The 23,693-nt window shown below is 45.7% G+C and overlaps 1 protein-coding gene across 5 annotated transcripts; it reads right to left on the bottom strand.

The window, feature by feature from the left end:
- Positions 1 to 402: 402 nt before the first annotated feature.
- prrg2 (proline rich Gla (G-carboxyglutamic acid) 2) lies at positions 403 to 23,369 on the bottom strand. Of its 5 annotated transcripts, none has more exons than XM_041178148.1 (7): positions 23,146 to 23,369; positions 14,717 to 14,835; positions 14,009 to 14,172; positions 11,982 to 12,021; positions 9,900 to 10,029; positions 6,060 to 6,230; positions 403 to 2,920 (listed from the first exon to the last, which is right to left on the bottom strand). In XM_041178148.1, exons 2-7 carry the CDS (start codon positions 14,823 to 14,825, stop codon positions 2,890 to 2,892), a joined length of 645 nt encoding a protein of 214 aa, XP_041034082.1. In that variant the 5' UTR covers positions 14,826 to 14,835; positions 23,146 to 23,369; the 3' UTR covers positions 403 to 2,889. The 5 variants fall into 5 exon arrangements, with proteins under 5 accessions (XP_041034082.1, XP_041034078.1, XP_041034079.1 ...); XM_041178144.1 differs by lacking the exon at positions 23,146 to 23,369 and adding an exon at positions 21,424 to 21,482; XM_041178145.1 differs by lacking the exon at positions 23,146 to 23,369 and adding an exon at positions 21,424 to 21,482 and having other exon boundaries at positions 403 to 2,917.
- Positions 23,370 to 23,693: the final 324 nt, after the last annotated feature.

The following is a 23,693-nucleotide window of genomic DNA, read 5'->3' as shown; positions in this document are numbered from 1 at the left end:
ACAGCAAAAAAAAAAACCCCAAGCAGCCTTCTCTCCTTCCATTTTAACAATCACTTAAAACACACTCGAATTATATTCCCCCATCTTATTGACGGAGTATTTCTGGAAAAAAGTCCACTCTTGTGCAATTTTCTCACTTGGTCTAAGTCCTCAGAACTGCTCCTCTACCTCTGTTCAATCTATTGGCAAGAGCTAGGTACTGGTTGCCATGGATATCCCAAACATGAAGATTGAGGCCCTGTCCCTCCACAGTTTATGGTACAATTCTGAACCTTGCTTCACTGCCCACCTTCCACCGCCCCCCCAACCCCGTCTCCTCCTCCCCCCCAACCCCACACCATCCCCACCCCCCCAAAACTTTATTCAGTTGGATACACAAGAGTCACTGGTTTCTCCCTTATAGTTCCGGGATTAGGTCCAAGTCGGGCTTTTTGGGGTTTTTTTTTTGGCCGGGAGAGTGTTAATCACTTGTTTTCTGTAAACATGCAGATTGTTCTCTTGAAGAGTCCGAAATCTTGAATCAATAAAATTTCAGCAATTTAAATTCTGCTTGCGGGGACAAATGCCATTAACAGTGGTCGATTTGCTTTCTGATTGGTGCAAGTTTGGGTCAGAGTGGTTTAGTCTCTATTCAACCCCTCTTCCTTATGTAAAAAGGCACCATCAGGTAGTTCCACAAGCACTACCAGCCTCTAATACCACACCCAGAGGTTATTATTCACTTGTGAGCTTATGCAGCAAGTACCACTGTTCTATTTAACCATTCAAAGAATCAGGTAGGGATGCCAGCCCTCCAGGACTGTCCTGGAGGCTCCAGGGATTTGAAAAAAAAATCAACCTCTTGCCCGCAACCTGGGAGAAAAATAACAGAAGACAAAGAAAACAACATTGTTTTTCATATTCTTTGAAGACTTTTGTCATAAGCCTTTTGGTGTTGGGGGTGGTGGGAGAAGTAATATTTTCCTGGGTAAGTTGGGGGGTTGTCAGATGAAGCCTCCAATGTAGGCCCAACCAGAGTTGGCAACCCTAGTATCATAGCCAATTCTACATTCTGGTCCCACGCCCACAAATGTGTTTTCTCCTCAGCAGAAGCGGCAATTCTGGCTGATTTTCCACCCGTCCCTGCCCAGCTCGAATGAGACTGCCGAGGAGAATTGTAGCAGCTCTGCCAGTTAATTCCTGGTGGACAATGCCACATGCCCTGGGGAGGCCTCACACGAGAAGCCCTCATTTCAGAGTTCAGTCGAGGCCCGTGGATCCAAACAGAGGCCTGTGGCATACACAGCATCTCGCTGGATGATTCTTTGTCCCTCCCCACCCGAATCATTGACACCAATATAGCATTAAATAGAGGGCACATGATAACTTTTTCTAAACGGCCATCGTTACCTTGTATCTGTGGAGTGTTTTGAGTATCTAGTTACTAGATCTGGCAGTGTCAACACAAAGACCTTGAGCAAGACTTTACTTCAAATACAGTGAAACCAGTCTTACACTAGTCATTCTCGTAAGAGATTCCAGGCCCATTCTCTCTGCTCGCCTCTACCAACCCCCACTGCTCAATCAACAGCGCAGGCTGGTCACCCTATCCCAGGCCCCTGCCACTTGTAACATATCCCTAGGAAGTGCTCGACAACAGTCCATATGGTGTTGTCGTGGAAAAAGCAACAGGGAACTATAGGCCCCCTGATCTCCGGGGTAATTCAAACATATTCCTTTTATGTATGTCTCCTTTACCAAGTATAAATGAGTCACGCTACGAGTTTGGCCGATTATCTTAAAATGGTCGTTATTGCTGCTATTAGCGCACTCAGGATTGTTCAGCAAGTGCTGTCCAATCGGAGAGCCACATCCCACATTAGGTATTGTGTTTTGCTTTGGCAGCCTCTCTCTCTCTTTTCAGCAATATCCTAGTCACAATAGATAGAGCAGGTTATTAAGGTAATTATCAAGAGGGAAGCTTTCATTGGGATTGGTTGCCGTGCACCTCCCAGCTTGAGGGAGGGAGGTTGGGTGGTGGAGCGGGGTGGGGGTTGTTGAAGGTGAGCTGGCATCAAGTTAACCAATTCAGCAGCCAGAGGGACTGAATCTTCCACTATAGAGGGAAGTCCTGAGTCACCAAAAAACAAAAAATTAAAAAGGTCTGCTCACAGAGTGATGAGGTTCTACCCTTCACTCCTGAAGGTGCTGCACCCATGGGTGGATGGGGTTGGAGGAACAACCTCCTATAGCTCTTGGAAGACCTTTGGTACCTCAGGGGAAGTTGCCCAGTGCACATGTTGCCAGCTGAGCAGGCATCACAGTCGAAACAAATGCATTGCCATATCCAAATGCGCCCAATTCCATTTCACTCCCCCTAAGTTAGGGGAGGATGATGGTTGTTGGAGGGGGGGGGGGAAATGGATGAGGGCACCAATTCCAAATGTATCTCCCCTTGTACAGCCACCTTGACCAAGAGCAGCCAGACGACCCGAGGGATGTAATTCCATTTGAGTGCAATGGAGGTTTCTGTCACCAGATTGGTTTCACTGTACACTAACAAAGCTACGCTTCTGACCCATTGCCCCGGCAACAGGTCATGCTGGGAAAGATACTTCAACAGCAAACCTAAAATCGGCAAAGTCCAGTGTTCAGTTTTGGAACGACAAATTATCTACAAAGTGAAAAAAGAGGTGAACTACAATTTAACCGGTGACAGGAGAAGAGCTCATTGGTTCATGAAGATTCTCCGGAAGAATGCGATCCCAGATATTTGAGGGTGTTTTTTTTTTAATTTAAAAATAGTCTTCGCTTATTTTATGATCTTCGAAATACTATCCGGTAGCTCTTTCCCCCCGTTGGTAAGGCTTTGTCCACAGCTTCGTAAACGCACGAGTATCATCCCAGGTTTCAACTTGGCTGTGACTCACGTGTAGACCTGCTGCAGAGAGAGGGGGCAGGTTAGGGGATAGTCACTTTGTCTTATACAAGCACCTTTCACCTCCTTGTGCCCCTACCACCACCCAGAAACATCAACACACTCCCCAGATCACATCCTGTGAATATCGACACATTACTGGGAATCCGTCCCCCACCCTCATCTCCCCTCCCTTTCAGACCATGACAAAATACTGACACTGTCCCAGGGAACTCCTGCTTGAGGCACTCCCAGGAGCCCTCAATACTAACTTCTGAAGTAAAGAAAAAGACTTGCGTTTATATAGCGCCTTTCACGTCTCAAAGCCAATGAAGTACTTTGTAGCTGCTGCTGTAATATGGGAAACACAATATGCACACAGCAAGATCCCATTAACAGCAATGTGGTCATACCGGATAATCTGATGTTGATTGAGGGATAAATATTGGCAAGAGCACTGGGGATAACTCCCCTGTTCTTCTTCAAAGTAGTGCCAAATGATCTTTTACATCCACCAGAGCAAGCGCACCAAAAAAGCAAACAGCGCCTCTGACAATGCAGCACTCCCTCGGTAATGCAGACTTGATTTTTGTGCTTGAGCCTTGGAATGGGACTTGAAGCCAGAACCTTGGAACTCCGGTGCTACCAGCTGACACTCAAACAACATCAGGCATCCCAGAACAATACTCATGTTAGTGACAGAATGTGTAGGATCAATACATAGCAACAAATGGCCCGTTCGTAAATAATTTCAGAAACTCAATGCCCTTGTAATCTCTCCAAGATCATCCAATGGATCCACCGATAGGGTCAGGGTCCCAAAACGTCCTCCTTGCCTGAGGGCAGTGACTCATGCTGGACTAAATCTCCATGTTCATAGGGCCCACACTCTACTGCCTCATCATGCTCCAGTTTAGCCAGCAGGGAGCATCACAGCCAACCTCCTCTGGCATCTACAAATATCTACCAGCAAAAGATCATTGGGGTCAAGGCCTCAGGATTTTCCTAATTGCCATGGTAATGCACTGCTAATCAACACAGAGTGGAGTCTGAAACAGCTGGGGTTGCCGTGGACTCTTCAGGAATATCCTGGAGAGTTGGCATGCAACTCAGAGGCATTAAACAACAATAAGTGTTCAGATTTCTTTTCTTTGTACACTAGGTTAATTTTAATTTTATGGAACCCATCTCAGATATTTTTAACAAAGACAGAATTACCTGGAAAAACTCAGCAGGTCTGGCAGCATCGGCGGAGAAGAAAAGAGTTGACGTTTCGAGTCCTCATGACCTTTCGACAGAACTTGAGTTCGAGTCCAAGAAAGAGTTGAAATATAAGCTGGTTTAAGGTGTGTGTGTGGGGGGGCGGAGAGATAGAGAGAGAGAGAGAGGTGGGGGGGGTGGTGTGGTTGTAGGGACAAACAAGCAGTGATAGAAGCAGATCATCAAAAGATGTCAATGACAATAGTACAATAGAACACATAGGTGTTAAAGTTGGTGATATTATCTAAACGAATGTACTAATTAAGAATGGATGGTAGGGCACTCAAGGTATAGCTCTAGTGGGGGTTTTTTTTTTAATTTTTTTTTAATTTTTTTTTTAATAATGGAAATAGGTGGGAAAGGAAAATCTTTATAAGTTATTGGAAAAAAAAGGAAGGGGGAAACAGAAAGGGGGTGGGGATGGGGGAGGGAGCTCACGACCTAAAGTTGTTGAATTCAATATTCAGTCCGGAAGGCTGTAAAGTCTTCCTTGGACAAGGGTCCCCCTTGTCCTCACTTATCACCCCACCAGCCTCCGCATTCAAAGGATCATCCTCCGCCATTTCCGCCAACTCCAGCATGATGCCACCAAACACATCTTCCCTTCACCCCCCTTATCGGCATTCCGTAGGGATCGCTCCCTCCAGGACACCCTAGTCCACTCCTCCATCACCCCCTACTCCTCAACCCCCTCCTATGGCACCACCCCATGCCCACGCAAAAGATGCAACACCTGCCCCTTCACTTCCTCTCTCCTCACCGTCCAAGGACCCAAACACTCCTTTCAAGTGAAGCAGCATTTCACTTGCATTTCCCCCAACTTAGTCTACTGCATTCGTTGCTCCCAATGTGGTCTCCTCTACATTGGAGAGACCAAACGTAAACTGGGCGACCGCTTTGCAGAACACCTGCGGTCTGTCCGCAAGAATGACCCAAACCTCCCTGTCGCTTGCCATTTTAACACTCCACCCTGCTCTCTTGCCCACATGTCTGTCCTTGGCTTGCTGCATTGTTCCAGTGAAGCCCAACGCAAACTGGAGGAACAACACCTCATCTTCCGACTAGGGACTTTACAGCCTTCTGGACTGAATATTGAATTCAACAACTTTAGGTCGTGAGCTCCCTCCCCCATCCCCACGCCCTTTCTGTTTCCCCCTTCCTTTTTTTTCCAATAAATTATAAAGATTTTCCTTTCCCACCTATTTCCATTATTAAAAAAAAAATAAAAAAAAACCCCACTAGAGCTATACCTTGAGTGCCCTACCATCCATTCTTAATTAGCACATTCGTTTAGATAATATCACCAACTTTAACACCTCTGTGTTCTATTGTACTATTGTCGTTGACATCTTTTGATGATCTGCTTCTATCACTGCTTGTTTGTCCCTACAACCACACTGCCCCCCCCCACCTCTCTCTATCTCTCCGCCCCCCACACACACACCTTAAACCAGCTTATATTTCAACTCTTTCTTGGACTCGAACTCAAGTTCTGTCGAAGGGTCATGAGGACTCGAAACGTCAACTCTTTTCTTCTCCGCCGATGCTGCCAGACCTGCTGAGTTTTTCCAGGTCATTCTGTTTTTGTTTTGGATTTCCAGCATCCGCAGTTTTTTTGTTTTTATCTCAGATATTTTTATTTGTGTTAACCAATCAGGTGATGAAGTATCTGCTCACTTTCTGATTGGCTGTGGAAAGATGGGGTGTCACAATGATCGGCATGTCTGGCCACCAACGGCACAAGCATGAGGCAGGAGGTCATGTGACATCACTTTCAGGAATGCCCCTAACATGTACCATTCTCACTTGGCAATCCAGTCACAGAGGTTCTGGGAATCTACTTATTTGACTTGTGGAGACAAAAATTTGCTTGTGAACAAGAGAGATGAGTAAGTGTACAAACCCGGTGTATGGTGGGGGAGGGGCGTCATAATGTCCTGATCTCCTCAATGCTTCTTCGTACGAGGGAAGTCCTGGGGCGTTGGTCTCCAGATTCGTCAGGGGCACCTCTTCACTTGGCACACTGACTGGTTGGGCGATTGGGGTTGGGCCTTGTCCCCGATACTCAGGTGGTCTGGAAGAAAATGAAACACATGCTAAGAAACAGGAAGGGGAGGAAACGTAATGGATCTGAGGAGATGTTTTTCCCCCTTGTTCCATTTTTAGATTTTCCATAAACCCATGCTGCCTTATCCACCACTCGCCCCTCACCCCAGTAAGTAACCAGAGCAGCCGTTTCTCACCCATGCCAGTGTCGGCAGGTTGTTTGACTGTGGTGGGAATCGCAGCCCACCCTGGTTTCATCCTCACCGTTGTCCAACGCACTTGCCCGGATTCTACTGCTTGGGCCATTGGCTTCCCACTGATTCTGCCTCCCTTCGAAATACATCATCTGCAGCAAGCCTAGTTAACCAACTCTTGGACAGATTGGCAACAGCAGTAAAACGAGAGCTCGGACTTGGAATTGCATCAAAACTGGCTTCCTCTTAGTTAGCAGAGGTCCTACTTTAGGGGGAGATGGTAGCATAGTGGTAATTTCACTGGGTTTGTAATCCAGAGGCCTAGGCCAATGCCCTGGGGACAAGGGTTCAAATCCCACCATGGCAGCTGGTGGAATTTAAATTCGACCATGACCACTATCATAGATTGTCATAAAAATCCATCTGGTTCACTAATGCCCCTTTAGGGAGTGAAATCTGCCATCCTTGGCTGCTCTGGCCTACATGTGACTCCGGATTCACAGCAATGTGGTTGACTCTTAACTGCCCTCTGAAATGGACTAGCAAGCCACTCAAGTTGGTATCCATGGATTCGAAATTGGCTGTGTGGGAGAAGACAGAGGGTGGTAGGGGTTGATTGCTTCTCAGACTGGTGGTCTGTGACTAGTGGTGTGCCTCAGGGATCTGTCCTGGGACCATTGTTGTCTATATCAATGATTTGGATGATAATGTGGTAAATTGGATCAGCAAGTTTGCTGATGACACTATGATTGGAGGCGTTGTGGACAGCGAGGAAGGCTTTCAAAGCTTACAGAGGGATCTGGACAAACTGGAAAAATGGGCCAGAAAATGGCAGATGGAATTTAATGCGGAAAAGTGTGAGGTGTTGCATTTTGGAAGGACAAACCAAGGTAGGACATACACAGTAAATGGTAGGGTACTGAAGAGTGCGGAGGAACAAAGGGATCTGGGAGTTCAGATACATAATTCCCTGAAAGTGGTGTCACAGGTAGACAGGGTTGTAAAGAAAGCTTTTGGCTTACTGGCCTTCATAAATCAAAGTATTGAGTATAGGAGTTGGGATGTAATGGTGAGGTTGTATAAGGCATTGGTGAGGCCAACTTTGGAGTATTGTGTGCAGTTCTGGTCGCCTAACTACAGGAAGGATATCAGTAAGATTGAGAGAGTGCAGAGAAGGTTTACTAGGATGTTGCCGGGTCTTAAGGAGTTGAGTTACAGGGAAAGTTTAAACAGGTTAGGACTTTATTCCTTGGAGCATAGAAGAATGAGGGGAGATTTGATAGAAGTTTACAAAATTATGAGGGGTATAGACAGAGTAAATGTGAGTAGGCTCTTTCCACTTAGATTAGGAGAGAGGAACACGAGAAGACATGGCTTTAGGGTGAAAGGGGAAAGATTTAGGGGGAACATTAGGGGGAACTTCTTCACTCAGAGAATGGTGAGAGTGTGGAACGAGCTACCAACTGACGTGGTAAATGCGGGCTCACTCTTAAGTTTTAAGAATAAATTGGATAGATACATGGATGGGAGAGGTCTGGAGGGTTATGGACTAGGTGCAGGTCAATGGGACTAGCAGAATAATATTTCGGCACAGACTAGAAGGGCCGAATGGCTTGTTTTCTGTGCTGTAGTGTTCTATGGTTCTATGTTTCTAAGTTCAAGGGCAATTAGGGATGGGCAACAAATGCTGACTTGTGATGCTTATATTCCATTAAAGAATAAAGAACTCACCAGATTATAGATGGTTCGCTCTTCCCCTATGGGTTACATACCTTGTTTAGTTAACCCCTAAGAAATTGGTTCCACAGATCTGTGGCCTAAGTGTGCACTGGCAAACTGCAGGAGTTCAAAGTCCCAATTCCCTGGACCACCATTGCCCAGAAGGACAAGGGGCAGCAGGTGCACAGGAATATGGCATCCCAATTTGGATGATATAAAATCGGCCATTCGTTCAACAGCACTGGACCAAAACTCTGGACCAATTCGTCCAACAGCATTGTAGGAGTGACTTCACCACATGAGCTGAAGTGGTTCAAGGTGGTGACCTTCAAGGGCAACGAGAGATGGCCAATAAATGCCAACCTTGCTCACATCTCAAGAATGAGCTTGAGAAAAAGAGAGACTGGAGCAGCAGGGATTGTTCTCCTTTGAGTAGAGAACATCAAGGGGAGGTTTGATGGAGGATTTCAGAATCATAAATGGTATTGATGGGGTAAACAAGGAGAAACAAACAGTTTCACTCCGGCAGAGGACCCAGATTTAAGATAATTTGCTAAAGGAGGAGTAATATTTTTACGCAGTGAGTTGTGGTGATCTGGAACACGCTGCCTGAAAGGGCAGTGGAAACAGGTTCAATAAAACTTTCAAAAGAGAATTGGGAAAAATACTTGGAAAGGAAAAACTTGCAGAACTGTGGGGAAAGAGCAGGGAGAATAGGACAAATTGGGTGGAATTTTCCCCAAGGACCAGCACAGGCAAGATGGGCTGAATGGCAGCTTCCTGTGCAGCAAAATTCTATAACAGAGTCGGTCTTTGCCTTCTGCTCTGCCCATCACAGCGCAAAGAGGACATAGATAGGCTGGCAGGATGGGCATACAAGTGGCAGATGCAACTTATTATGGAAGTATGAGGTGATGCATTCTGCCAGAAGAGATAGGGTGAGGCAATATGAACTAAAGGGCACAATTCTATAAAAAGTGTGCAGGAATTGAGGCACCTTGGGCTGCATGGATCTTTGAAGGTGACTGGACATTTTGGGAGCATGGTTATGGGGTCTTGGGCTTCATAAGTACAGGCATCAATTACAAAAGGAGGGACATTATGCTGAACCTTTATAAAGCTCTGGTTAGACCCTGACTAGGATATTGGGTCCAGTTCTGGTCACCACACTTTAGGAAGGATGTGAGGGTCCTTGAGACAGTGTGGAGAGATTTACCAGAACGGTTCCAGGGATGAGGGATTTCAGCTGCAAGGTTAGGTTGGAGAAGCTGGGGTTGTTCTCCTTGCGGCAAAGGAGATTGAGGGGAGATTTGATTGAGGTGCACAAGATTATGACAGGTTTAGATAAGGCAGACAGGGGAAAATTCTTCCCATTGTCTGATTGGTCAAGGATTAGGGGTACACAGATTTAAGATTTTGGGCAAGAGATGCCGGAGGAAAGTGAGGAAGATTTAATTTTTAAAAAAAAAACGCAGCAAGTGGTAATGTCCCGGAACACACTGCCAACGGGAGCGGTGGTAATGATTTCAAAAGGAGGGGAGTTTGAAGGAAATAAACTTGCAGGGCTGCAGAGATCGAGGGGAGAAGTGGGACTGACTGGACTGCTCTGTGAAGAGTTGGCATGGATTGGATGGGTTGAATGGACTCCTTCTGGGCATAAGTGACTTCATGACATTCTCCCCCCCGCCCCATCCAAGTAAGTGCAGCTTGCAACCGTATTCTAGCCCCTAACCAGCCCACTTTGGGATCTGTGATCTGTCTCCAGTTCGGAGCCCAGTACCAACCTGTCTGCTCTCTTCCCCCTCTGTTTGCAGAAGTAGATGACAAGCAGCCCGATGAGAATGATGAGGACGAATCCACCGATCAGACCAGCCACCAGCCCAGCCACGTCGAACTTATGGGCAGTGGGGCTGCCTGAGGAACAGAGAAGACAGACTCAGTCAGGACGGTCGGAATTCAGGGGAAGGCTGTGGCATAGTGGTAATGTAACTGGACTAGCAATTCAGAGGCTAATGCTCTGGTGATATGGGTTCAAATCCCACCATGGCAGCTGGTGGAACTTAAATTCAATTAATAAAAATCTGGAATTGAAAGGTAGTGACCATGATAACTGTCATCAATTGTCATAAAAGCCCATCTGGTTCACTAATGCCCTCTAGGGAATGAAATCTGCCACCCTTACCTGGTCTGGCCTACATGTGACTTCAGACCTATAGCAATGTGGTTGACTCTTAACTGCCCTCTGAAGTGGCCGAGCAAGGCACTCTGTTCAAGGACAAACTCAGAACAAATGGTAAAAATAATCCAAAGCTTGACTGGAGAGCTGGAGGGAAGAGGGGAACCAGGGCACCCAAAACTCACGTTAAAAAGGTGCAGTTACACAAGCGCAATCCCAAAAATTCTTCCTAATTGCAACAATATATGGTTAACCACATCAAAGGTACTTTTATGTGAAAGAAAGGGTGGGTCATGTTGCAGAAATTAGTTAGGAAGGGCAAATATTTTCCCCAGCTATGGCTCAATGGGTAGCACTCTTGCCTCAGAGTCAGAAGGTTGGGGGTTCAAGTGCCACTCTAGAGACTTCAGCGTAAAATTTTTAATGCTTCCCCTGCAGTACTGAGGGAGTGCTGCACCGTCTTTCTAGCGAGATGTTGAACCATGCTGTCCAAGCTTTTCATATGAAAATCCTACATATATTCATACACAAGGACCTGTCCTCTGCAAGCAAAAGGAACATGTCCAGGCATTGTGCCTTTTTTAAGAATTAAACAAAAGCCTTGGGGACAATAGCTTCCATGTGCATTCGCCTCATCCAGAGTTGACTTGCTAAACAATCAGCACCCGTTTCTCATGCAGCACAAATTGCTGCTCCCTTTGAAATTTGGCATTCTTGCATCTGTCCTGGTGAGTGCTAGGTGAAAAGCTTCGACAGCATGTTTCTTTTTTAATCAGCAATACCTAAGTTCTGTACTACCAAATGACTATCTTTACCCTTCAACCAACATCACTAAAAGACATTATTTGGTCAATATCACATTGCTGTTTGTGGAATCTTGCTGTGTGCAAAGTTAGATGTCACATCCATTGGAACAGTGACCACGCTTCAAAGGTACTTCATTGGTTGTAAAGTGATGTTGCTTGTCCTGAGGTTGTGAAAGGCACTATAGAAAGATAATTTCATTTCTTTCCCCCACAACCCCCCCCATGGGAACATTGAAGCTAATTGACATATCCCAGCCAATTCGTGTGATCCACCCATAGACCATTACTCCGAGGTGGCAGCAGACGACCAGGCCAACAGAATGGCAGGAGGTGGTCGCCAATTTAGCCCCACTCCCCTGCTCTTTCCCCACTGCCCTTCCAACTTTCCTTTTCAACTATTCATCCAACTCAAATGGTCACTTAGGGAAGGGAAAGTTATCAGGCAGCACGTTGCAGATCATCATAAACTTGCTTTGCAATAAAAATGTTTTGCTCATGTCACCTGTGTTTCCTTGGCTCATTATTTTAAGCCCGTGTCCTCTAGTTAATGACCCTCCAGCCAGTGGAAACAGTTTCTCCTCACTCACTCCATCAAAGCTCTTCGAGATTTTAAACACCTATTAAATCTCCCCCTAAACTCCTCTCCTTTAAAAGGAGAGCAACGCTAATCTGGTGTCTCCACTTGAATTGAAGACTTACATCCCAGCTACCATTCCAGTAAGTCTCTTCTCTACCTCTCCAACACTCCGATATGCTTCCTAGAGTGTGGTGCCTGGAATTGCTTTCAGCTACAGTCTAAACTTAGCTAAGGTTCAGAAACATATATAAATCATACTGAAGCTAGACACAGACATTAAGCTACATTGTACTTTGCTGCTGCTTACCTGGTTTCTGGTCTTTTGTGTATTTCTTCCAAAATTCAAGCTGAAAAAAGATTAAAAAAAGTAAATTTTAATAATAAAATTACGTGGCGTTAAACAGAGAGCCCATCTGCCTTCTCAAGTGGATGTAAAAGATCCCACAGCACTATTTTGAAGAGCAGGGGAGTTTTCCCCAGTGTCCTGGCCAAAACTTATCCCTCAAATTAGATGACCTGGTCATTATCGCATTGCTGTTTGTGGGAGCCTGCTGTGCAGAAATTGGCTGTTGCATTTCTTACATTACAACAGCGACAACACTTCAAAAGTACTTCATTGGCCGTAAAGCGCTTTGAGATTTCCTGAGGTTGTGAAAGATGCTTTTTAAATGCAGGTCTTTCTTCTTTTTAAACTCACAATCTTTCAAGGTCTGAGAAATTGAGTATCTGGTCATGCCAGGCTTGTCCTAGAGGTAATATAAGTCTTCGCCTGTGCTGATGGGGCCCTGTGGTTAGACATTGTTCCTTCATCTTCGGGGTTTGAGTTTCGATAAAATTCCAACCCAACTGACTTGAATTGGTCACTCAAAGAACTCTGCATTCCTCCAACCTCTTGTCCATCACTCCCTCTCCCTTCCTTTGCCTGACAACGGGAGGCCATGTCATCCAGTAGGGTTGCCAACCCTCCAGGATTGGCATAGACTCTCCAGGAATTGAGGATCAATCTCCCAGGACACTGCTGTGTGTGCAACCCTGGAGAAAAATCATCATTGGGACATTAACATTTCTTTTGTCATTTTCTTTGAGCATTTCTCTTTACCAGATATGAAAATATTGAAGATGGGGGAAGAGACACTTTTTGGCTGAGGCAAGCATCATCCAATTGGTCTCTTTGTTTTCCAACTGGCGTAGGAAGGCAATAGGTCACAAGGATGGATGTGCTGGCCGACTAATGGCTGGAGTGTGGCGGAATGTCATGATGAAACCTCCAGGAATTTGTTTAATCACAGTTGGCAACCCTAGTCATCAGTTGTCTAGGTCCTGAGTTTTGCAAGTCACTTCCTAAGCCTCTCCACCTTGAAGATTCTCCTTAAAACCAACCATTTTCACCTCTCCTAATTATCTGCTTCTTTATCTGGGAGTGATTTTTTTTGGTCTGTTAAAGCTCCTGTGGGACATCTCAGGATGTTTTATGATGTTAAAGGCATTACTCCGATCGATACGTTCCCAACATCTAGTAAGTTGAGCGGCCGGCCAGCCACCGGTCCCGTCCCATTGGCCAGCCAGCCACCGGTCCCGTCCCATTGGCCAGCCAGCCACCGGTCCCGTCCCATTGGCCAGCCAGCCACAAACAGAAGCTGGTTGAAAAATAAATAGGACCTCTCCTGATGAATAAGTAGTCATGGAAAGCAGCAGGGCGTTTTGGATGAGGCAGGATGGAAGATGGTGCCTTTACATCATTCAAAACCACACAAACCCACTTTACAACACCCTGTGACATGGCGAGCAGAGGGCTGCCATTGAATAAGCCCAATCACAACAAAATTGGCCAACGGTGGATTGGCTGATGGCTGCGTAACTCTTTTTCTGCATCAAACAAAATAAACTAAATTAACAAATTAAGTGACAAATTAAAAAGGCAGCCCCTTAAAGGGAAGCTGCAAAAAGAAAACCAAAACCTGAAAAGGACACTTACAAACATTAAATCAAAATGGTCTATAAAGCAGCCCAGTCCCCAGCAAGCACAGAAGGCCACGGTGCCAGCGGACATCATGTGCTCCTTCTCCAGGAACACTTGGCCACAAACATAGCTGTGGAAGAGGGGCAGACAATCAGGCCAAATGACCCCCTCAATCACCCACTGCCTGGACCTGTTAATGGCCAACTTGGCCAGGCCCAGGAGCAGCCTCATGAGGTCCTCCTCCCTCCCAGATCCCCCTCCACACCAGGTGCCAGTGTGGGGCCCATTGTGCTACAGGACACCTTCTCAAAAAGACACCATGTGCTGGCCCTTCAAAGCCTTCATTGTCCCTCACCTCACAAAATGATACCCACCGTCTTCTTATCGCTCTCGAAGATTTCATGAGCTTCCTCGTAGTTGCATATTTCCTCATAGCATTCTCGTTCCAGATTTCCAGGGGTGATAAGTTCAAAATCCCAGCTATTGTACATCAGCTTCCGGCTCAAGAAGACAGCTGCTTGACTTTTATCCAGGAACACTGAACATAATCAGAGAGAAAAATAATTTCTGTTTTAAACTCTTACTCCAAAACACTTTTTACAGAGTCTTACTGAGGTCTGTGCGATTGGAGTCACAGAAACCTTAGGTTACGAAAACTGGAAAATTCCACAGAATTTACAGCACACAAATAGGCCATTTGGCCCAACTGGTCCATGCACCACATTAGCCTCCACCCATCTCCTCTTTGTTTAACCCCATCAGCATAGCTTCTATTCCTTTCACCCTCGTGTTTATCCAGCTTCCACTTAAATGCATCTGTGCTATTCAACTCCAAGTGGTAGCGAGTTTCATATTCTCACCACTCTTGGGGTAAAGAGGGTTCTCCAGAATTGCCTATTGGATTTAGTGATTTTTATCTTTATGGTCCAGAGATCTGCAATTGGAAACTTCTTCACCTCGTCTACTCTTTGAAACACCTTCTGTAATGTCCTGCATCAGTAAATGCCTAAGCTTTCTTTTTTGGAAGATTTTATTTGGGGAAACATGTGCAGAAGGGGAAGGGAAACAGAAAGGGAACATACCTTCATCTTGAGCGTCTCTTTGCTGTGACAGAGTCCGTGCTTCGATCAAACGGGTGTGGATGAGGGCACAATTCAGAAATACAAAGTGCAGTAACCGATTTGTAACCATGCTGGAAGCCCTGGACCCGGACAAAAAGTGAGAGAAGGTACACATGTTAACACTAGATTACTTGTAGCGAGGAAAACTGGGTTATTCTTTGAAAGGTTCTAGATTTTACTATTCCAACGCACTCATGACTGTTCTCCCACATTCCACCCTCCAGAGACTCAAGACCATCCAAAACTTCGTTACCCCATGTCTTAACTGGCAGCAAGTCACATTCCCCTTTCATCCCAGTGCTTGTTGACCCACATTGGCTCTCGGTCAAGCAACATCTTGATTTTAAATTCCTCATCCTTGTTTTCAAATCCCTCCATGGCCTCGCCCCCTCCCCATCTCTGTCATCTCCTCCAGCCCCACAACTCTCTAAGATATCTACACCCATCTAATTCTGGCTTCTTCTGCATCCCTGACTTTAATCAGTTCATCATGCCTCTGGTTGCCTGAGCTCCAAGCTCTGGGATTCACTCCCCACACCTCTCCGCCTCTCCCTCACATTCCTCCTTTAAGCCACTCCTTAAAACCTACCTCTTTCACCAAGGTTTTGGTCATCTGACCCAATATCACCTTAATAGCAGACGCATGGGAACACCACCACCTGGAAGTTCCCTTCCAAGCCACTCACCATTCTGACTTGAAACGATATCACCGTTCCTTCACTGTCGCCAGGTCAAAATCCTGGAACTCCCTCCCTAACTGCACTGTGGGTGTACCTACACCACATGGACTGCAGCGATTCAAGAAGGCAGCTCACCATCACCTTCTCAAGGGCAACTAGGGATGGACAATAAATGCTGGCCCAGCCAGCGACACCCACATCAAATTTTTAAAAAAGTGGCTTGGTGTCATGTTTTGTTTTATAACACTCCCATGAAGCACCTTGCGATGTTTTATTACAGTAAAGGTGCTATAAGTTCTTGTTGAAAGAATTGGATGTCTCCCACTGTCCAAACTCAGATGACCTCTAGTCTCCTTCAGCCAGTCTCCACCTACATGCCAGGCAGAAAGCTCTGGCTTTGGATTGCCAAGTTTGGCTGCACATATTTCTCATTTCATCTTATACCCCTCCCCTCATCTCATCTCCCTAGTTTTAAAAATAATAAACATGTTATAAATTTAAAATGAAAACATGTGCTTTTTTAAAAAAAACGCCCTATGATTTTACACTTGGGTGGCTTGCAACAGGATCCCAGAGATTAATCTTTATTTCCCAGTGAATTTGGGATGATCAATGGCAGCCTGAGCTGGCAGACAATGGAGGAGGCCATTCGGCCCATTGAATCCGTGCCGGACTCCATGCCAGGGATGGGCCTTTTTCACTTTGTAATGATTTGTTTTAAAGAACAATCGAGTGGTTGACAAATACCCCCCCCCACCCCACCCACAAAGCGCATTAAAATTTCAACCAAGTAGTCACTTTGTAGTACAGAATTTGAACATTTCCAAAGCTTTTTACAAAACTTCAAACGATCACAACAATTTATACCACAAGAGAAAAAGGTTGGCAAGTTGACTCTGATTAGCTGAGGTGTTGCCATGAAGAAAGCGACAGGGCACTATAGGCTCCCCGGTGATTTTTAAAAAAAAGGTGCAAGGCTTGAACATATTCCTTTTGCTTGCACGAGAACAGGTTCCTGCATATGAATGTATGTCACTTCTAGTAAGTGACAATAAGCCATGTTACAAGTTCAACTGATTATCTTAAACTGGTTGTCAGTGTAGCTATTAGCGCACTCAGGATTGTTCAGCAAGTGCTGCCCAATCACAGAATCACATCTAACAGCAGACATTTTGTAAGCATGGGCTGGGTGTGTACGGTCTGTACTCTGCCTATTACAAATGAACCAATTAGTGAGAGACCGGAGATAAAGGAAAAGGGGAAAGAAACTAAAGCAAAGAAATTAACAGAGGAAAAAACTTTAATTCCTATAGCACCTTTTGCAACCTCCGAACGTCCCAAAGTGCTTTACAGCCAATGAAGTGCTTTTCAGGTGAGTCACTGTAATAATGTAGGAAATGTGACCACCAACTTGTGCAAAGCAAGATCCCACAAACAGCAATATGATAAATGACGAGGTCAACTTTTGATGTTGGCTGATGGATAAATATTCTTTGAATTATCATACCTAAGGAGGGATAATACACACCTTAAATTGAGAAAAAAATGTCTCCCCCGCATTAAGAGGTGGAACCTTTAAACAAACGTGCAAAATTCTGCATTTTCACATTACATGGATCGCCATAAGGTCCTAATACAATGTCAAGACCACAATTGTGAAAGTAAAACTGAAATGTCCTGCCCGCTGTTTCCTTTCTGTCATCGCTTTCAAGTTTTGAGATCCTGCACACAACACATGACTCACTCTTTCGGGACACGCCCCGAAATTAACCACGATCAAAATCAGCCTACTACGTATAACCAAGCAAGTTATGGCAAGTCCTACGATACCAAGACTGGTCTCAGTACATCAACTTTTAAAACATAATTCGCTAAGAGTCTATCAGTACATCACATTGTAGCATAAGCCACCCTCAATGTCCCTGTACATCAACTGAGCAAAGACAAGCAGCCTGACAAAAATTGGTGGTCTGGATTACATGGGATGCCTGCCTCGTTGGATGAAGCAACTGGTTTAATGTTGCCCTGTGACAGTCAGATCCTGTGGTGCAGCAGGAGAGAAGGATACAGGCTGAAGATGCATCTCCTGATAGAGATGGCGGGGAGGGGAAGGTGCAGTTCTACCTCCTCTGTTTCCTTTCCACATTCCTTGTTCCAGTGTCTGGGGTGGATACTTGAGCCCAGTGTTCACTACAGTACAACAGCAACTACACTTTAAAAAAAAGTCAAAATCCCCTGGTTGTGAAAGGTGCTACAGAAATGCATTTAAATTGTTCTCAACAGCAAAAGAAAAGGTGATCCAAATTACACAACTTGCATTAGCCCCTTCAGGCCAATGGCTTCATCTCCACTGACTCAGCTGCCTGGTGCAGTCAGAGCTCAGTGTTTTCCTGGACAGTCCAGTTGTCAAGGCTCACTGTGCAGACAGACAGATATTCAGAGAGGGGCTGGGAGGCCAACCACAAAAAGACAAGTTTGCAACCCAATAGGCCGCTAGAACAACCAACTATCAAACGCGGTTACTGTGGGCAGATTTCATCAGGCATCTCCCCAGCCGTCTCACGCAAACTGAATTAGAATAGTTTTAAAACAAACGGAGGATAAATTAATTTAAAAGATGTGTCAAACAAGCAGATGCTGAAAGACCTTTCTCTCACCTCTAGTGCCTGGTTTCAGATCCAATCTCTCTCTCTCTCTCTCTCTGATGGAGATATGGGTGTTGCCAAGAGTTAAGACCACTGACCTTTCACCTCTGGCACAAATAAACTATCAGACCTAGCCTGACATTAGTGCTGACAACTCCAAACTATTTCCAATTCCCATTCAGACACCCTCAGAGGCTGCGCCGTTTCCACAAAACAAAAGAACTGTCTCCAAAGCGCATCCAGATATTATTTTTAAATATATATATACTTTTCTGCCAAACTCTGACTTACCAAGCAGCTTCAAGTACCTTGACTGAATTTCTGTCCTTCATGAATGAACTTTTGACAGTGAATGTTCCTCTGTGGAAGGCATCATGGCAAGGCCAAAACCGTCCCCCCCTCACCACCTTGCCCCCTGGGGTTCCAACTATGGCTCAGATGGTAGCACACTTGTCCCCAAGTCAGAAGGTTACATTAACACCCCCAGTGAAGCACTGAAGGAGTGTTGCACTGCCGGAGGTGCTGTCTTTCAGAGGAGATGCTAAATTGAGGCCTTGCCTGCTTTCTCTCTCTCTCTCTCTCTCTCTGGTGGATGGAAAATGTCTCATGCTGCCATGCCAGAGAGCAGTTAGCCCCAGTGAACTGGCTAATATTTATCCCTCAAACAACGTCACTAAGATCTGGTCATTTTCACATTGCTATTTATGGGAGCTTACAGTGTGCAAATTGGCTGCCACGTTTCCTACATTACAAATTTCCCAATGGTTTTTAAAGCGTGCAAAGGAAGTATCTGGTATTCTGGAGTCAGAGTGGGTACCACTATCACGTCCAAGACAGAAAATTGTGGATTCAACTTCAAGTCGAGACTTCAGCACGTAATCTAGGCTCAGCAAGTTCTGCAGTGTCAGACATCCCATCTTTCGAATCAGGTGTTAGACAGATTTTGCATCTCCACTGGACATAAAAAATCCTCCGGCCACTATTTTGTAAAAGTGCTGGGGTCCTGGCCAATATTCATCCCTCAGCCAACATCATTTCAAACCAGAGATAAAAACAAAAAAACTGCGGATGCTGGAAATCCAAAACAAAAAGAGAAACAGAAATACCTGGAAAAACTCAGCAGGTCTGGCAGCATCAGCGGAGAAGAGCACAGTTGACGTTTTGAGTCCTCATGACCCTTCAACAGAACTAAGTAAAAATAGGAAAGGGGTGAAATATAAGCTGGTTTTTTTTGGGGGGGGGGGGGGTGGTTGGCTTGTTGGGACAAGCAAGCAGTGATAGGAGCAGATAATCAAAAGATGTCACAGACAAAAAGAACAATGAGGTGTTGAAAGTGGTGATATTATCTAAAGGAATATGCTAATTAAGGGTGAAGAGCAGGACAAGCAAGGTACAGATAGCTCTAGTGGGGGTGCGGTGAAATAAGACTAAAAGGGCATAAAAGGTATAGATAAAAGATGGGTACATTTGAAAATAATTGAAATAAGTGGGAAAAGAAAAATCTATATAAATTATTCGAAAAAACAAAAAGGAGGTGGAAGAAATGGAAAGGGGGTGGGGATGGAGAAGAGAGTTCATGATCTAAAATTGTTGAACTCGGATATTCAGTCCGGAAGGCTGTAAAGTGCCTCGTCGGAAGATGAGATGCTGTTCCTCCAGTTTGCGTTGAGCTTCACTGGAACAATGCAGCAAGCCAAGGACAGACATGTGGGCAAGAGAGCAGGGTGGAGTTTTGAAATAGCATGTCCTCCTCCTTCCTTAACCGAGGTTTTCCACCCACGGTAGTTGACAGGGCCCTCAACCGTGTCTGGCCCATCTCCCATGCATCCTCCCTCACGCCTTCTCCTCCCTCCCAGAAACATGATAGGGTCCCCCTTGTCCTCACTTATCACCCCACCAGCCTCCGCATTCAAAGGATCATCCTCCGCCATTTCCGCCAACTCCAGCATGATGCCACCACCAAACACATCTTCCCTTCACCCCCCCGGCGGCATTCCGTAGGGATTGTTCCCTCCGGGACACCCTGGTCCACTCCTCCATCACCCCCTACTCCTCAACCCCCTCCCATGGCACCACCCCATGCAAACACAGAAGATGCAACACCTGCCCCTTCACTTCCTCTCTCCTCACCGTCCAAGAGCCCAAACACTCCTTTCAAGTGACGCAGCATTTCACTTGCACTTCCCTCAACTTAGTCTACTGCATTCGATGCTCCCAATGCAGTTTCCTCTACATTGGAGAGACCAAACTCATACTGGGTGACCGCTTTGCAGAACACCTTCGGTCTGTCCGCAAGCATTACCCAGACCTCCCTGTCGTTTGCCATTTCAACACTCCAGATCTGCTGAGTTTTCCCAGGTATTTCTGTTTCTGTTTTTGTTTTATCACTTCAAACCAAACAGATGATTTGGTCAATTATCTCACTGCTGCTTGTCGGAGCTGGCCAAGCACAAATTAGCTGCCGCATATCCCTGCATTTACAGCTAATAAAGTACTTTTAAAATTACTGCTGTAAGGACATGGAAGTTGTGAACTGCGCTATATAAATGCAAGTCTTTTCCTTTTTCAGAGGGCAGTCTGACAGAGGGATAGAATGCAGCAAAAAAACTTCATCTGAATATTAACACAAAATAAATTAAGCATAAGACATAGGTTCCCGCTATTAGAAGGTGAATTTAGGATTGGGGGTGGAAAACTCTGTTTGCCACAGAGTGATCAATGGACAGAATGATTTCCATAGAGGCGGAAGTCAAAACCATGGGATCCTTTAAAACCAATGCAATGGATTGAGTTAGGGTTCCATCAGGATAAATGAACTAAAAAGAAAGAGTCAAAAGGCGACCCTCATCTGTAATTAGTCTGTGGCAAAATATTCCATTACTGCTGTCAGCACTCTTGGCAGGACTGAACAAGCTTCATTATCTGATTGGACAGTGTTTCGGTTTCCATTTTCTTTTGGCCCACCTTTTCCAATCGTGAGCCTGATGCTCGTCTTCAGCCGTTAGTCAACCAAAACCACTCATGGTGCTGATGGACTTCAGTCCCTCATTAACCTAGGGGTATAAAAACCGACTGTGGATATGGCTCATGAACAAACTGAAAGCAGAATTGTGCAATCCTGTATATTCCAGTCGCTGGGCCTAACCAAGCATGAACACTTCATGTTTGACTTCCCCTTCACTATACCAAATTATCTAATTTCAGTTAACCCACGTTTAGGGGGCGAAAATTAGACTCAGCATCCCTGCTGCCCCCCTCACCCCCCCCCCCCCCATAGCAATCAGCCAGGGATTCTGCTCCTGGGTCCCCAGGTGAAAAACATAATCAGAAGACTTGCACTTACATAGAGCCTTTCACAGCATCGCAAGGCACTTTACAGCCAATCATGTATGTTTTGAAGTGTAGTCACTGTTGTAATGTCGGGGATCACAGCAGCCAATTTGTGCCTAGCAAGTTCCCACAAACAGCAATGTGGTAATAACCAGCTATTCTGTTTCTGTGATGTTGATTGAGGGGGTAAACACTGGCAAGGACACCGGGGAGAGCTCCGCTGCTCTTCTTCAAAATAGTGTCCATGGGATTTTTTACACCAATCCGAAGGGGGCAGATGTGGCCTCGGCTTAACGTCTCATTCGAAAGGCCGCAATTCCGGCAGTGTGGCACTCCCTCAGTTTGGCGCGGCCAGCATCAGACTGGATTTTATGTTCAGGTCTCCGATACCCACAAGCTCCTGACTCAGCAGGCTCCCAGCAGGCCACAGCTGATAGGCCCCTTCGTATACTTCCAGCCTGATTATAGGCATTTGACGACGATTTCTTCTTGGGTAACAAATAAATAGAAGATTGTGGTGGGGGGAGGGGGGGGGGTGTGGCGGAAGGTAAACCTGGAATATTTAATTTAAATTAAATCTCAGGAACAGGAGAGGGGCAGTCATTTCTACTGCACCTTAAAAAGGTGAATCTTTTCCCCTGCAAAGATGGACAATTGGAATAAGATCCCAGCTAAAAGGAATATCCTGGAATACTTGAAGTGTCAATTCAATGTGGCAAGAGTAGACGACTTTAGAATCCTGAAGCATCTTAGAATTATACAGCACAGGAGACCATTCAGCCCATCGTACCTATGCCAGCTCCTTGAAAAAAAATAGGCAAGCTGAATCAGTCCTGCTGCCCTGGTCTTTCCCCATAGCCCTGTAAAAATTCCCCCTTCAGACATTTATCCACTTGTGAATGGAGTGAAAAAAATGAATATTCCTCCCTCATCCTCAAGTCATTCTTTGACCAAACCCTGAACTCCCCCATCCCCACCCACCCACCCACAAACACACACACACACAGACAGACACACACATTACAAACACGATTTACACAACAACTGAACAGGGAAACGCAATTTACAATAAAAGCCAGTTGAGCGCTGTTGTCAGTTGAAACGGGGCATGGAAGCAACAGCAGATCCTGAGCCTGTGGGGGTCGAATATGAACCCGGGTGGCCCAGGGAAAGTCACAGGGTTTGTTGTGGGGGCGGGGTGGGGGGGGGGGGGTTTCTGGCTGCCTTAGACAAATCCGCGGCCTTCCCCAAGATTTACTGAGGTCCAACTTTCAGGGGATTTAAAAAAAAAATATATATATATATATACACAATCGAAATTACCCCCGTCCATTAGCAGGGGGGAGGGGAGGTTGTGTTTACGAAATAAAATGTAACCTGTAAAGAGAAAATATTTTCAATTTCCCCCGGGGGGGAGGGGGGTAAACTTTAACATATTGCCTGCAACAATTAATAAGAGGGTAAAGATTGAAAAACTAGACAACCTAGTGTAACACTGGAGTCAGTTCGCCTGGCTCGATCCCCAGCGTCTCTCTCCTCTGTTAAAAAGTAACTAAAGAACAAACGTCTTCAAAATCAAAATCTTATTTTCTTTTAAGGATCCCGAGGAGAGAAGGATCGGTAGGCACTTTCAGCACCCACCCCACCCCGCCAAAACAAAAAATAAACCCGCATTGAAACAGAACTATTCACACCCTCCCTCCCTCCCTCCCCAAAACAAAAGTGTGGAACTTACAAACTTGACGTCTTGTCCAGTTTCTGGTCAGTTTCACAGCGATTAACGCAACTGGTGAATGAAAGGAATCGCCCTCTTCCTCTGTCTTTTTCTCCCCCCCCCCCCCTCCTCCGCTCCCTAATAGTCAGGTGTAGCAGGAGAGGAAACAAACAAGCCAAGGGAAGAGAGAGAGAGAGAGAGAAAATTGGACAAGACTATGACTGGATGACTCATCCGCCAATCACGTGCTTGCAGGTAACCAGGAAAAGTAACACTCCAAAAGTGACAAAAAGAAAGCAAAGGCTTGAAGTTTGCACAGCGCTCTCCGCCGACTCAAAGCACTTCCCTTGCTCTTTGAGGCGGGGAAAGAGGCAGCCTACCCTCTTGCGCACAGCAAGATCCCACCAATCGCCTTGCTTCTGCTTTGGGCCTGGACATTCGTCCTCTCAAGGTGAAGAGGGCTATGCTCATCGCCCCATGCCTTCGGCCACCTTCCGGTGGGCACGTGGGTGACCGCCCGAGGCCGGTCCGTGCCCGGAAGGCTCAGCTGCGACCAGGACAGGATAGCG

This window comes from Carcharodon carcharias, chromosome 31, assembly GCF_017639515.1.
Source record: "Carcharodon carcharias isolate sCarCar2 chromosome 31, sCarCar2.pri, whole genome shotgun sequence".
Taxonomy (NCBI): domain Eukaryota; kingdom Metazoa; phylum Chordata; class Chondrichthyes; order Lamniformes; family Lamnidae; genus Carcharodon; species Carcharodon carcharias.
This window is presented reverse-complemented; position numbering and strand designations above follow the sequence as displayed.

Coding starts and splice junctions, on each gene's coding strand:
- prrg2 (XM_041178144.1), bottom strand. CDS start 21,467: ATGATTGGCTGTAAAGTGCCTTGCGATGCTGTGAAAGGCTCTAT. Junction 14,173..14,716: donor AAGAGACGCTCAAGATGAAG/GTATGTTCCCTT, acceptor GATTATGTTCAG/TGTTCCTGGATAAAAGTCAA. Junction 12,022..14,008: donor TCGAGAGCGATAAGAAGACG/GTGGGTATCATT, acceptor ATCTTTTTTCAG/CTTGAATTTTGGAAGAAATA.